The sequence below is a fragment of the Cydia strobilella genome, chromosome 4, assembly GCF_947568885.1.
Source record: "Cydia strobilella chromosome 4, ilCydStro3.1, whole genome shotgun sequence".
Classification (NCBI taxonomy): domain Eukaryota; kingdom Metazoa; phylum Arthropoda; class Insecta; order Lepidoptera; family Tortricidae; genus Cydia; species Cydia strobilella.
The window spans coordinates 32638-48756 of NC_086044.1; the positions used below are offsets into that span (position 1 = coordinate 32638).

General features: G+C 43.5%; 1 protein-coding gene across 1 annotated transcript; it reads left to right on the forward strand.

Moving 5' to 3' along the window:
• The first annotated feature begins 93 nt into the window (after positions 1 to 93).
• LOC134740431 (mitochondrial uncoupling protein Bmcp) lies at positions 94 to 15018 on the forward strand. Its single transcript, XM_063672864.1, has 7 exons — positions 94 to 447; positions 777 to 924; positions 5065 to 5275; positions 8621 to 8878; positions 10547 to 10636; positions 10996 to 11176; positions 12506 to 15018. Exons 1-6 carry the CDS (start codon positions 384 to 386, stop codon positions 11113 to 11115), a joined length of 891 nt encoding a protein of 296 aa, XP_063528934.1. The 5' UTR covers positions 94 to 383; the 3' UTR covers positions 11116 to 11176; positions 12506 to 15018.
• The last annotated feature ends 1101 nt before the right edge of the window (positions 15019 to 16119 follow it).

Sequence of the window (16119 nt, forward strand, 5' to 3'; positions counted from 1 at the left end):
AAATGATAATCGGGCATTAATCGGGCTTTTTATTTTAACTCAATCGATGACAGCGGGTGACACTCTAGTTGTCAATGTCAATTGTCACAATCACAATTAATTTAGTCTATTCTATGGCGTGCTGTGTTATGGCGAAACGTGCAGCAGTATCGTACGATACTTCGCGTATTAGTGCGAATTTTAAACTTTATTTCGTGTATGCGGTGTAAATTAAATGAACCTTCCATGATTAATATTATTCTTCATAGCACCAGCCAAGTACCCAAAGAGTTATAATTCCTACCCTACCTAACTTAACCGAGTATTTTTAAAACGGACGAGTGTTCGCAAAATATTGAATAAACACAAATAATTCAAAAAAATCATATTTCTGCTTGGATCTAATGGGAGATAGAGATTGGAGGCCCTTTATCTACGGCGGTCTGGCGTCGATCGTTGCAGAATTTGGTTAGTAAATTTAATCATTTAGCTAAAATTCATATTCTAACCTATGTTTCATTTTCCTATTTGAATTTCACGATCTTTACGCATGGCTGAGAATAAACAAAGATAAGATAAGGCTAAATAATGGAATTATATTATTCAGTTCTGTATTTTATTTAAGTTATTTTTAGATATGGAGATCCAACAGCTGTGACATTAACATAAAAATTATAGTAGATACAGGAAGCCAATTATAGGAACTCACAGAGGTAGTATTTTACATTTACATCAAATCATCATCCTCATATTTAGTTGCGATAGATTGTAATAGTTAAAATGTATTGTTTGTGCAGGGACGTTTCCCATCGACACAACAAAGACCCGTCTGCAGATCCAGGGGCAGCAGATCGACCAGCGCCATGTGGAGCTGCGCTACTCTGGCATGGTGGACTGCTTCGTCAAGACTAGTCGCCAGGAGGGCATCAAGGCCCTCTACTGCGGGTGAGTGTCTGCCTTTCTGTATTGTGGTGCTTGTTCTCATTTTTTCTTCTTTACTTTGCATGGTCTAGGGGTTGATTATAATTATGATGGATAATTGGATATAAACATAACAGAAAAGTTTTGCTACATCATATGGAATGAAGATGTTTATTGTTAACAGAAAATTATTACAAAACAAAAAACTTATAATTTGATTTCAAAATGTATAAATTCAAGAAAAATCTACATTATGTTATGAAATAAAACTATGAAAACGGATTATATTGCGTATATTGAATTTATAGTACATCCTGATGTTTCAAACCCTTTACTTTAAAGCAATCATGGTCAACGGGTGACTGAGGAAAAGCTACAGAGTGCAAAAATACCCACATACAAAAAATAATGAACCATCAACAATAAACTTTAAGGCTGGTTGTACATGCAAAATTGGTTCATAAGGCTAGTTGTACAATACAACTATTTTCAAGTAAAGATTATATACTCAATAAAGCTACGCCGGCTCCAACCCGACACCTCTGACCTGAGAAGATTTAATTCCCTCCTAAATTGTAGGAGGGTACCCCAATATACAACCGGCAACAAACTTGCTGGGATACATCTTTTCAAAACATCCAACATCATTCAACACAAAGGTCTCACAGTCTATGTCTCGCTTGTTCCTTTATCAGATGGACTACCGGATCCCAAGCTGGTGGTAGAGAAAAGCCATCTTCCCTATTAAAGTTTGGATATTTCTTAATCTCAATGGCCTCGCGCAGCATTCTAGCCATATTGGGATACCCTTAACCCTTACCTTTAGGGTACAATTTCTCATTTACTGCCTGACCATGTTCACATCTGCAGAAAAAGTTAATGTAACATCTGTTGGAATGCTGCTTGTTATCTCGTTATCATGGTTACGCTCGCCATGGCGGCGGTCAAGGCCCGCTTATATGGGTGGTTAAATTAGTTAGATACGGCGTTCCCGCGTGCAAAAATATATTACGCATAAATTAACTTTCCTTGATGGAGGAAAATGTTAACAGGACGAAACTTCGGATACGGCAATATTTTGAATTTTATGTAAAAGATCACGCAGCGATTTTCTATAGAGCAACGTTTTTGCCTTATAGCCTTCTAGCACCGGTATTCCGTGCACTAATGTAGGAGTAAAATGGGCGCTCTTTGCTTAGAGGGAAAAGCAAGATTTAAAATAAAGAACAAGTGTATAGGTCCTGCAAAAAGTATCAATGTCGCATCGATGTAAAATGCCACCATGTCTGCGTTGTTATATATCGTAGGTGCTTACTGTTACTGCAGGCTGCAGGCGCATGCGGCATGCCACTGATGATGCATTCATGTACGAGTATTGTGATCGCATTATACTTATAGTCGTCCTCAAAGAGATCACTTATCGGACAATTAACGTGACGATACGGAACGGAATCTCGACGCGGTTTCCGCACTTTTGAAAGGTCTCTTATGCTGTTGTAGATGTAGAACACAAGTGGCTACTGATAAGAAGCACAATCGCGTGCAAAAGCGTGACGTTCCTACTTCCGCAACTCTGTGCAACTAATATGCGAAATCACGTGGTTTAATCAAATCTCCTTATAACGAACTAGCTTCTGCCCGCGGCTACGTCTGCGTAGAATTATAATTTCTACGATGTGCCCTTCCTCGGGACTAAGGCTATCTCCATACCAAGTTTCATCTTAATTCGGTGGTTCAAGCGTAAAGAGCTAACAGGCAAGTGTTACTTTCGCATTTATAATAAATAATGTAGACACTTCCAGGTCAACAACGTATAATTGAACCATTTGCAAACTCTATTACCGCTGTTTCATCTCACAAATGTATCATTTCGTTTCAGGTCACAAAACTTCATTACTAAACTAATTAACTTAACTAATTAACAACAATACTAGCTGAGTAAACACACTGCAAACTTTCGTATCATATTGTTTTATAGCGATAAGATAAATATCTTATCGCTCTAGCTACGAGACGCCGTTATTATTATAACTTCTTATGCCTAATGCGCCATGAGTTCTATTCCTATGGGCATAAATATAAACTAGATAGTAACATACGACGTTTTTGCTTTACTTGCAAGAATATACGCGGTAATACCTACTATAGCGGATTAGGATGATGTAAATGGATAGTAATCTTATTGTTTGTCGATTGCTATTGTCAATCATGACACTCACCAAGTCCACATGATAATATTTTCATCACACTCGCCCAGTAAATGTGGAATTGCACACAGGCTTAGCGGGAACTATAGAAAAAGCGTTTTCCCTAGGGAGTTCTGAAGTTTCTAGTATTATAATTAACAGTTTCTTTTTCTTTATACTTCATTTTTGTATCGCAAATGTAATGAAAAATATCGTGTGTAACTCGGGGCGTAATCATATTGCAAACTCTAGTCTATACTCTCGTTTGCAATATTTTTTAACTTACGCCCAGTTGCACAATGTACTATATTCACGTAGTTAACTACACTGTTCATTTAGTGCGGACCGCACCGTTATTTTGAATGGGTATAAAGATCTTTGTGAATTAGATAGGCCCGAAGACCTGATGATGATGATGACACTTGAAAAGAGAATTAAACAAAGCTTACGACATCTCACGTGTAAACCAATCCTTTTCGTCTTTTGCAATCAAAATGCACCGTAGATATGAATGTAAATGAATAGGTATTGCGGCAACTGCGGTTGAGTCTTATTACCTACCTGTAATAAGTACTTGTGTACAAACTTGAGGTCCAAAGCATGTTCTATTCTTTCCCTAAGTAGGTATAAAGTGGTAAACCCACGTCGTTTAAACTAATGTGTTACATCAGGCTTCTTTCTTTATGGTTTTCGTGAGGATAGTAGAGAATTAATGATGAGGCACACACTGCTGTGCTGTCTAAGTTTGTTTGGAACTGGTATGGAAGGTAAAGTATGGCTTGGCTCGTCAGATATTACATAGGTATTCGCTTTATTCGCCTCGAAATGATATTAAGGGGAGAAAATTGAGCTTAAGAAATGAATGCAGCTCGCGTGTCGTCTGATGCTCGTCTTTGCCTCTTAATTGCGACGGTGATTGTAATCTTACGTATTGAGAACGTTTAGTAAGTAGATAATTTCGGTGTGGTATTTTGGAAACGAGCGATTTTTCCTGCGCCATAATATTATATATGAACGCGCTTGGATCGACGTTATATTTATTGGGATTGGGACTCGGGGTAAACGGTGCATGGCCCATTATATTTCCCGTTGTTGGCTCGTACTCAAATCGGATGGCTATTTATTTTTAACGTAAATGCGTAATTGCAAGAATGTGGACAAAAACAATTGACCACGCCACGCCACGCTGGCTGACGACTAGTCATCAAAAGTTGATCTGTAATACAACTAAATAATACAAGTGTTGATGGTTAATGTAATACATAGTAATAGTAATAGTAATGTAGTAGTGTTCTTTTATATTTGACATGTTTCCTGTAACTTAGTTAATATTTTAGTAATACATATATTAATTCTTTAAATTTTTAAGTTTGTATTTTAAATTTAATAGATTTTTATGTTTCAAAGCTTTTATGAGCCATGTTGCTTGAATTAAATAAATACAATACAGTACAATAGTAGTACATGTATAATGATTTACGATAATTAACTTGTTTATTTTCTGTGCAACGGATATTTGTGTATTGTAGCGACGCAACGCCTTGTTGTTAGGTCACGACTGTTTTTTTTGGTCTGACGTCATTTTTGCGACGTTTTCCTTATCTGATCGATGAGTGAAATAAGCCTGTAGCCAATTTTTCTGTCGTTTAGATATGGTAGGATTGGTGGGTAGTCAATCTAAGTATGCTTAGGGTGGAAATGTATCCTATTAGTCGCTAACTTCTACCTAATGTAACTAACCAAACTTTTAACGGACCAAATAATCGAATTTAACTCGGGCACTGTTAACGCTCGAAAATCGTCTCCACCTAGGTTCTCCGAAACATGTCGCGCGGGTGACTAAAAATACGTGAGTGAAACCGCTAAGTTAGCCAAGCGGACCAAATAAATTAGAATTTTTCTATTGCCATAACTTGTAAAATGTTTCTTATTTGTGTATTTGTATATTTGCAATGAATGGTCGTCCATGCGCATGCAGGATATGGCCGGCGGTCCTCCGGCAGGCGACGTACGGCACGATAAAGTTCGGCACGTACTACTCGCTGAAGCAGGCGCTGGCGGCGCGGCGCGCGGACGGCGGCGCGGTCGAGCATCTGCCCGCCAACACCTTCTGCGCGGCCTTCGCGGGCGGCTTCTCCAGCGCTATAGCCAACCCTACCGACGTGCTCAAAGTGCGCATGCAGGTACAAGTACTCACCTGTGCTCTAACATAACATCTGCCCGCCAACACCTTCTGCGCGGCCTTCGCGGGCGGCTTCTCCAGCGCTATAGCCAACCCTACCGACGTGCTCAAAGTGCGCATGCAGGTACAAGTACTCACCTGTGCTCTAACATAACATCTGCCCGCCAACACCTTCTGCGCGGCCTTCGCGGGCGGCTTCTCCAGCGCTATAGCCAACCCTACCGACGTGCTCAAAGTGCGCATGCAGGTACAAGTACTCACCTGTGCTCTAACATAACATCTGCCCGCCAACACCTTCTGCGCGGCCTTCGCGGGCGGCTTCTCCAGCGCTATAGCCAACCCTACCGACGTGCTCAAAGTGCGCATGCAGGTACAAGTACTCACCTGTGCTCTAACATAACATCTGCCCGCCAACACCTTCTGCGCGGCCTTCGCGGGCGGCTTCTCCAGCGCTATAGCCAACCCTACCGACGTGCTCAAAGTGCGCATGCAGGTACAAGTACTCACCTGTGCTCTAACATAACATCTGCCCGCCAACACCTTCTGCGCGGCCTTCGCGGGCGGCTTCTCCAGCGCTATAGCCAACCCTACCGACGTGCTCAAAGTGCGCATGCAGGTACAAGTACTCACCTGTGCTCTAACATAACATCTGCCCGCCAACACCTTCTGCGCGGCCTTCGCGGGCGGCTTCTCCAGCGCTATAGCCAACCCTACCGACGTGCTCAAAGTGCGCATGCAGGTACAAGTACTCACCTGTGCTCTAACATAACATCTGCCCGCCAACACCTTCTGCGCGGCCTTCGCGGGCGGCTTCTCCAGCGCTATAGCCAACCCTACCGACGTGCTCAAAGTGCGCATGCAGGTACAAGTACTCACCTGTGCTCTAACATAACATCTGCCCGCCAACACCTTCTGCGCGGCCTTCGCGGGCGGCTTCTCCAGCGCTATAGCCAACCCTACCGACGTGCTCAAAGTGCGCATGCAGGTACAAGTACTCACCTGTGCTCTAACATAACATCTGCCCGCCAACACCTTCTGCGCGGCCTTCGCGGGCGGCTTCTCCAGCGCTATAGCCAACCCTACCGACGTGCTCAAAGTGCGCATGCAGGTACAAGTACTCACCTGTGCTCTAACATAACATCTGCCCGCCAACACCTTCTGCGCGGCCTTCGCGGGCGGCTTCTCCAGCGCTATAGCCAACCCTACCGACGTGCTCAAAGTGCGCATGCAGGTACAAGTACTCACCTGTGCTCTAACATAACATCTGCCCGCCAACACCTTCTGCGCGGCCTTCGCGGGCGGCTTCTCCAGCGCTATAGCCAACCCTACCGACGTGCTCAAAGTGCGCATGCAGGTACAAGTACTCACCTGTGCTCTAACATAACATCTGCCCGCCAACACCTTCTGCGCGGCCTTCGCGGGCGGCTTCTCCAGCGCTATAGCCAACCCTACCGACGTGCTCAAAGTGCGCATGCAGGTACAAGTACTCACCTGTGCTCTAACATAACATCTGCCCGCCAACACCTTCTGCGCGGCCTTCGCGGGCGGCTTCTCCAGCGCTATAGCCAACCCTACCGACGTGCTCAAAGTGCGCATGCAGGTACAAGTACTCACCTGTGCTCTAACATAACATCTGCCCGCCAACACCTTCTGCGCGGCCTTCGCGGGCGGCTTCTCCAGCGCTATAGCCAACCCTACCGACGTGCTCAAAGTGCGCATGCAGGTACAAGTACTCACCTGTGCTCTAACATAACATCTGCCCGCCAACACCTTCTGCGCGGCCTTCGCGGGCGGCTTCTCCAGCGCTATAGCCAACCCTACCGACGTGCTCAAAGTGCGCATGCAGGTACAAGTACTCACCTGTGCTCTAACATAACATCTGCCCGCCAACACCTTCTGCGCGGCCTTCGCGGGCGGCTTCTCCAGCGCTATAGCCAACCCTACCGACGTGCTCAAAGTGCGCATGCAGGTACAAGTACTCACCTGTGCTCTAACATAACATCTGCCCGCCAACACCTTCTGCGCGGCCTTCGCGGGCGGCTTCTCCAGCGCTATAGCCAACCCTACCGACGTGCTCAAAGTGCGCATGCAGGTACAAGTACTCACCTGTGCTCTAACATAACATCTGCCCGCCAACACCTTCTGCGCGGCCTTCGCGGGCGGCTTCTCCAGCGCTATAGCCAACCCTACCGACGTGCTCAAAGTGCGCATGCAGGTACAAGTACTCACCTGTGCTCTAACATAACATCTGCCCGCCAACACCTTCTGCGCGGCCTTCGCGGGCGGCTTCTCCAGCGCTATAGCCAACCCTACCGACGTGCTCAAAGTGCGCATGCAGGTACAAGTACTCACCTGTGCTCTAACATAACATCTGCCCGCCAACACCTTCTGCGCGGCCTTCGCGGGCGGCTTCTCCAGCGCTATAGCCAACCCTACCGACGTGCTCAAAGTGCGCATGCAGGTACAAGTACTCACCTGTGCTCTAACATAACATCTGCCCGCCAACACCTTCTGCGCGGCCTTCGCGGGCGGCTTCTCCAGCGCTATAGCCAACCCTACCGACGTGCTCAAAGTGCGCATGCAGGTACAAGTACTCACCTGTGCTCTAACATAACATCTGCCCGCCAACACCTTCTGCGCGGCCTTCGCGGGCGGCTTCTCCAGCGCTATAGCCAACCCTACCGACGTGCTCAAAGTGCGCATGCAGGTACAAGTACTCACCTGTGCTCTAACATAACATCTGCCCGCCAACACCTTCTGCGCGGCCTTCGCGGGCGGCTTCTCCAGCGCTATAGCCAACCCTACCGACGTGCTCAAAGTGCGCATGCAGGTACAAGTACTCACCTGTGCTCTAACATAACATCTGCCCGCCAACACCTTCTGCGCGGCCTTCGCGGGCGGCTTCTCCAGCGCTATAGCCAACCCTACCGACGTGCTCAAAGTGCGCATGCAGGTACAAGTACTCACCTGTGCTCTAACATAACATCTGCCCGCCAACACCTTCTGCGCGGCCTTCGCGGGCGGCTTCTCCAGCGCTATAGCCAACCCTACCGACGTGCTCAAAGTGCGCATGCAGGTACAAGTACTCACCTGTGCTCTAACATAACATCTGCCCGCCAACACCTTCTGCGCGGCCTTCGCGGGCGGCTTCTCCAGCGCTATAGCCAACCCTACCGACGTGCTCAAAGTGCGCATGCAGGTACAAGTACTCACCTGTGCTCTAACATAACATCTGCCCGCCAACACCTTCTGCGCGGCCTTCGCGGGCGGCTTCTCCAGCGCTATGGGCAGGGGTAGGGGGAGGAGGGGGGGGGGACGTATCCGACGTGTCTGTGTACATTTCCCATTGCAGATGGGGTCGGAGAAGCGCGCGCTGGTGCGCTGCTTCGCGGAGATGTGGAGGCTGGAGGGCGCGCGCGGGCTGTGGCGCGGCGCGGGGGCCACGAGCCAGCGCGCCGCCGTCATCGCGGCCGTGGAGCTGCCCGTCTACGACGCCTGCAAGAAGCGCTTCCTGCCGGCTCTAGGGGACACCCCCTTCAACCACTTCGCGTCCAGCTTGCTGGCCAGCTTGGGCAGCGCCGTGGCCAGTACGCCGCTGGATGTGATCAGGGTGAGTCCGGGGACCGGCGCCGCGCCGGTTACCTTAACCGGGGTTTTCCGTAGGCTTATTTTAGAGGTGGCTATTAAAACCCCTCCCGTATCGGTTATCGTTTGATTCGGTAACCGTATCCGATCGAGTTAACCTCTGTTACCGGTAACCGAAATAAAAACCCAGTCTAATCAGTTATACCTACATGAAGCCTTCAGCATAGACAAGTTTTTGCCGGTAACTTCGCTTCATGTCATATTTGTTTAGTGGTCGATAAGTATAATTAAAAATAGATATAACTCCGTAGTAGATGGATACAGTCTAAGGAAAAAACGTGCCTCGAAAATCAAGAAAATTTGATTCTCGATCAGATGGCGCCACTACCTTTGGCCTACTCTCGTATAGATGGCGTTGACGGTATCGTTTGTTATTTAACAATTTTAACGCATATCAGTGAAACGACATGGGTCAAAATAATATAAAAATAATTAATGCAAATATTGCAAATAAAAAAACATTTATCCATATATAAATACAGTTTTTGATATTTTTATTTTTAGATTTAATCGTGTGTCGACAGATGGCAGTGAATTTACTGTGGTTACAAAATTTACTATGACAGTACCGCTCTATCCTAATTATATCCTCCTTGGTATAATTTAGGCTAATAACATTTATATAAAAAATGTTTTTAAATATTTGTAAATATTAATTTATTTAATTAAATATACAATTCACGGACCCGAGTGCTCCCGAAAGTCAGTCAGGGTCTCCGTCTCCGGCGTGTCTTCGTCGGTCGGAGTGGACCCCAAGGGGATCCGCAGGACTCTCAGCTCTGGCTTGCCTTCATTGGCCGTCCAGAGAGGAGTCGCTAGAGCTATATGCTCCAGAGTTGGAAGTGAAAGATGCATAAGACGCGAGTTGGCACAGTGGCTGGTAACAGCCACTGGGTAGAAAGCGGCGCACACCTCTCGACACCCCTGAGCCGCTCACACCGGTGTTGCTCCTGGTCGTCTTCACGACGGCAGTTTCAGGGGCCCATCTAGTCAGCGGCGAGTCACCGCCTGCCTCGATAACTTGTGAAAACATTGTTATGGCAGGTGTCCGGACTTCTTTACAATACCGGTATACTGTTCACTCTTTCTACAATAGTCCCAATGCTTGCTGCGACCGGTTCATGGGTGTCTATTGTTGCACCTGTGAACGGGTTTCAGCAGGCGTTCTACATGACATTTAAGCTCTCCAAGGGGCCTCTACGTCGTATATCAATATCCTTACGCGAGCCTATCAATAGACCGGGATTTATAGGCCAGTGAAGTCCACAAGGAGATACAAATTATAATAATAGCAATCCTGCGGGGGCAGCTTGTGGCGAGCTGACGGTGAGTGGCGACACCGCGGACCCCTATTCCAGAGGGCCCTGTCATCTGGCCCTCGCCTATGTGCTTGCCTTGACTGGCCGGCCAGAGTGGAGTCGCAAGAGCGGGACCTACGTATATGCTCCAGGTTGGAAGAGTAAAATGTCATTACGCCGGCGGCCTGCTGAACGGATCACCGGGATCTGACTACCGCAGACTCGCCTCTCGACAACCTCACAGCCGCTCCGAAGTACTGCCCTATTGTTGCACTGTGCGTGCGGTATTCGTATTAGTTCGTCTTAATTCTTAATTGTTCCATTTGGTATTTCAGACGAGAATGATGAACCAAAGAAAAGTGATAGGCCACGTCAGCAGACCGTCCGAGAAGATATACACCGGCACCATCGACTGCTTTTTACGGGTACGCAACTACTATACCTACTAATTGGCCCTTCTTTAGAGAAAAGGCTTAGGTTGCTGTAAGACCTAATTTCGAAACAGACAAATAAGATTATTACTAATAATTTATTAGTAACACATTCTTTCAATATTAATAATCTTTGTAGGTTTGACCCGCTTTACTCATTAATAGCTGGACTAAAACGAAAAAAGACTTGATCGAAGACCATTATTGAGCGCTTCCGGGCTATAACTAGGAGATTTTGCGAATTTTGCGATATCGTGTTATTATTTTTTGCAATTTGTTGTAATCATACTTGAGTATTCCAGTACATCCTCCTCATTTAGAAGATGATATGTTTGTGTTGTGTGACGTGGCAGACGGTGCGTAGCGAGGGTTTCCTGGCGCTGTACAAGGGCTTCGTGCCCACGTGGTTGCGCATGGGGCCCTGGAACATCATCTTCTTCCTCTCCTACGAGCAGCTCAAGCAGTTCTACTGAACCATCCCCCCACCACCCCACCAGGGTTACGAGTTGCGAGGACTACTGTACAGTGTAGAAGGTAACACAGGGGTTCCAAATTTTACATTCCACCAAAACATTATGTTGCGAACGCAACCTTTTATTTGTAATGCAGTAGCTAAACGCAGCCGTCGGGCTCGCTTACTATACGGAGGCTTATTTAAATGCACCAATAGGAGCGCTCCACATAACCTGTATCGCGGCCAATTAGAGGCACCTAAATTTAGAATCGAAGTCTTTTCATATGTAGCCGCCGTGCAGGTCTCGACGACAAATAAAAAGACTTCGATTTGAAGTAAACTTATAATCAATAGGTGCTGGTTACTTTACAAGGTACAGTTGACGTAAACGGTTAAAAGTGTAGAAGTGGTGGTAATAGTATGGAGGCTGATGCGAAAGTGATTTAGCTAATTTTGAATGTTAAAATGGTAGTCTAAATTTAGGTGCCTCTAATTGGCCGCGATACAGGTTATGTGGAGCGCTCCTATTGGTGCATTTAAATAAGCCTCCGCATAGTAAGCGAGCCCGACGGCTGCGTTTAGCTACTGCATTACAAATAAAAGGTTGCGTTCGCAACACATTACATGTAAAAAGATGCAAGTCTCGCAACGCAATTTTTCTACTACAAAAAAGTTTTCAGATGTATTTAATGTGATACCAAGTCGGTTATTTTAGTCAGTGTTAAAACCGTATAATTTTTTTAGATATCTTTAATTTTTAATACATATAATGACTTGGCAATCGCACATAATGCATAGAGCCAAGCTTCTAACTCTACCCCTTATTCAAAATATGTGGCTTGGCCGTTTCGCGTTTCTGATATTGACTAAAATTATTTGGTAATATGCACTGACCTTTTGAAGGCGTTTGACGAAGTCAATAATGACATACTCTTGGAAAATCTGCATTTATTCTTCGGAATATTGATTTATTGTTTGAAGGTCGACAAGGTTGAAGGTTGTTTGAGGGAAAACAGGCCGAATGTAGTTATTGAAGGCGTGTAGTTATTCAATTCGAAATAGGCTTAAGGGGTACCGCAAGGGTCAAAACTGGGTTCTCTGCTTTTCAATATGTTATCCATGAATTATAACGTTATTACTGTTTTAATTCCCAAATTAAGAAAATAAAACAAATTCACAGCGAAATCCGAGGGGCTACCGCGAAAACCGAAATTCGCAAATTGCGGGGATCTTTCTCTTTTACTCCAATGAAGGCGTAATTAGAGTAACAGAGAAAAATTCCCGCAATTTGCGAACTTAGATTTTCGCGGTTATATTATAGTCTTATTTAAAGTAAAACTGTTGAAAAAAGAATTTATTTTCAACAATGCTCCAATCACAGAACTGACCATAAAATTGTATCTTTTCAGATGTACCATCGACACGGCAGCCGTCGAGGCGCTTTCGTCCGCGCCCGAAGAGGAAACTCATTAGGAGTGAAGAGGAAACTTGCTCTTTACCTACCCTACTACTTTATGTGTAGGGTGTAGTATTAGGATTACTTGTTATGTTGTTATTTTTAATTGTTTAGTACAAAACTGTTTGACAGAAGAGTTTATTTTTAAGCATTTTGTAAAGTTCCTTATGTTTGAGTGAGAATATTCCTTGATAAGTTTTAATAACCATCGGTTCGATTCTGGTTTAAAACTATCGTTACATGCTGTAACACTACGAATTTACTCTAAGGATCAGTCTACTCGGTGATACTTTGATGAAGAAATGTTCGGCTCGCCCGATGGTAAGCGGTTGTCGAAGCGTATGGCCGCAAACAATTTTAGGGGCGTCACATAAGTAAACACATGTTTCCATGTAAATCTAGCAATATTATCATTGTCCTATCAACGGTCGGTAAAAGATAACATGTTTTTTTACAAGTAATATTGGGTTAATTCCTCTCCTTTCTTATCAAAAACGCATTAAGATATTTGCAGATTTGTTCATTCGTTATCAATTGTCAGTTGCCGTAATCCCGAGATGATTGTTTGTTAGTGCTCCGTACAACGACTTTGTTCACGGATCCCTTCGGTCTTGCAAATTAAGATTAAGCGTTTTTTTTTTGTTTAATGACATTGATACTTTAATTCAATGCAAAAATGGAACTGAATGTACCTAACTGTCTTTACATTTATTTTATACTATCTTTCGTCCGCGACTTCGTCTGCGTGGAGTTAGTAATTTGGGTAGCTTATTTTTTATCCAATCTGCTTTTTATTGATTCCCCATACAAACTTAACCCCCCCCCCCCTCCACCTTTTTCGCCCCTTTAAAGGATGACTTCTGGGCTAAAAGCTAATACCCTATGTCCTTCCCCGGGACTCAAACTATCTCTATACCAAACAACTAAATCGGTTCAGCGGTTTAAGCGTGAAGAGGTAACAGAGTGTCTGTCTAGACACACTTTCGCATTTATAATATTAGTATGGATATTAAAATACCTATCGAGCTTAGAATATATATAGTAGCGGGATTGTGTAAGTTATTGTTAAGTACGTGGGTGCATCGTTGACATATCGCTTGAGATTAAAGGTAGGTACCTAGTGCCAAATAACAAATAACCTCAGTAGTTACAACTTTATATTATAATCACGATGTGATGAAACGTCAGTCAGCCTCGGGAGTCGTTAGACACTTGACACCTCTTGGTACTGATACTATGTGTCGTTTTAACCAACTCCAAAATGAAGGTTTCCGAATCCTTGGGGGAGAGTCAAAGCGTTTCGACCCTCCTCCCCCTCGGGGGCGTCGTGGTAGAATGTTCGCGATCCCAGGATGCCCCCCAGGATGTTGGTTTAGTGGGTAGGCTCCTCCCCCTCTTTTCTCAATGGAAAGAGCCGGGAGGTGAGAGTCCCACATACCCCCAGGGGGACGATGCGAAACAGCATTCCCACACCGAGAAAAAAAAGGGTCGGAGCCGGCGTAGTTTTTATCGCGTATATATATATATATATCTTTACTTGAAAAAAATTGTTGTATTGTGTAACTAGCCTTATGAACCGATTTTGCATGTACAACTAGCATTTACTTCATGCATGCACTTCTCATTTAAAAATAGCTTTGAAGACAATGAGAAGTGCCTAGGTTTGTTCCTGAACACAGTTTTTTTGTATGATTTATATGACTTAACTGTACAATTAGCATATTACTACTGTTTTTTTTATATTGACAATGTATAATCAATACTAAATAAAAGAATATGAATATGTTTTAGATGATAGTAATACATATATTATACTGTGATTTGTGTTCTGTGACCACTATTTTATCTATTTAAACCGAAACGGGTTCTAATTCAGACTCTTTGGTTTAAAAGGATATATGTTAAGCTTAAAACGATAAAAAAAACTGTAAGCGCTTTTGTCTAACAATGTCAATATATTGTTTACGCGAAAATAAGGTCCACTTTAGAATATCCTTTGGATTTGGTGTTTTTTTTCGGCTGGTGAAACTTACCGAGCTTATAATGTAAGTAGTCGATTTTATAATCTCAATGTAGAATTTTGTGATGTATGTTTCGTTATGTATAAATATGTATATATAAGGATATATGTTAAGCTTAAAGCGATTAAAAAAACTGTAAGCTCTTTTGTCCATGAATGTCAATATATTGTTCAGGCGAGAATAAGGTCCATTTTAGGATATATCCTTTGGATTTGGTGTTTTTTTTTCGGCTGGTGAAACTTGCCGAGCTTATAATGTAAGTTGTCATTTTTATAATCTCAATGTAGAATTTTGTGATGTATGTTTCGTTATGTATGCACGCAACTCATGCTAGACCGCCAGATAACGCACTCAATTTTGTAGTGTTTTTTATTTGTGTATATTATTGTAAACCCGTAATGTACAAAGAATCAGCCAAAATATTATTTTAATAAATTATATACACTGTTAAGTCTTTACTTTTTTTACCTCAATAACTTGTAATCTTATAATTCTTATAAACATACTTTGCTGCTAGAAAAAAGAGAGGAAAACCGCAATTTGAGTTTCAAATTAAAATTTTCGAGCGTTGCAAGTATTAGCTATAGAAGCTTTCGGTAGCTCGGGCGGGACATATATATATGATATAATCTAGGTATACTAATAACATCATACCTATACCTACTTGTCAGGAAGTCCTGTGATGTAAATTACTACCGCATGTAAGTCTATCGGACAGTGTGGCACATGTGGTAAAAATTTATATTTTCAATATTGTGATAATGCAATAGAAGTTCGACGAAACGGCCAAGCCATAGTTTTTAAGGGTCTCCGGCAAACTCGGTTCTCCATACAAACGTAGTTCCGCTCTCATTTTAAAACGACTAGTTAGATTGCTCTGAAACTTTGTACTTACAATAGGATAAGGTATATCTACCTATATGTCTGTAATTAGTTTATGTAGCTTCAGATACCATAGTTAATAAAATACAGCGAATTTAAGTTTTTCATACAAGACATTGTTTTTGCTCTATTTCGTTTGTTTTATAAACTGGAGCTATAAACTAATTTCAGACCTAGATATACCTCATGTCATTGTATGTGCAAAGTTTCATTACAATCCAATACGTAGTTTTAAAATGAGAGCGGAACTACGTGTGTACGAGAAGGTGCAATTCGGCCGAGCTTGCCGGGAACTCTTAAAACCAAGGTGTAGGGTTAGTAAAGTCAGGGCTTCGGAGATTGGCTTTTGCTGAGATCTGATAACTTTTTTACAGTAAAAGTTAGTGAGCCCTGGCCGCTATTTTTAAATAAAATATTTTTGGTAGGGTAGGATGTTTTTCTCTCGGGTTTTATCAGGAAAGAATATCTCGATTCTTTTGTTTTTAATTCTTACAGCTTTATAACTCTTTCGTGCGGAATTCAGTAATCAACGAACTCAGAATAATAACTAACGAATCAATAACAAACTTTTCGAGGACTCTTCAAAAGAACAAATCTGTCAGCGACTGACAACTGTCAGAAGATGTCCGCCCGTCGCCCACGATGTGAAAACCAAGTAAATCGT

What these genes read in the sequence shown, in the direction of transcription:
- LOC134740431 (XM_063672864.1), top strand. Translation starts at nt 384, where the DNA reads ATGGGAGATAGAGATTGGAGGCCCTTTATCTACGGCGGTCTGGCGTCG. An exon ending in GTCGATCGTTGCAGAATTTG is followed by an intron (nt 448 to 776) that starts GTTAGTAAATTT and finishes TTGTTTGTGCAG; the next exon opens with GGACGTTTCCCATCGACACA. An exon ending in CGCCGCTGGATGTGATCAGG is followed by an intron (nt 8,879 to 10,546) that starts GTGAGTCCGGGG and finishes TTGGTATTTCAG; the next exon opens with ACGAGAATGATGAACCAAAG.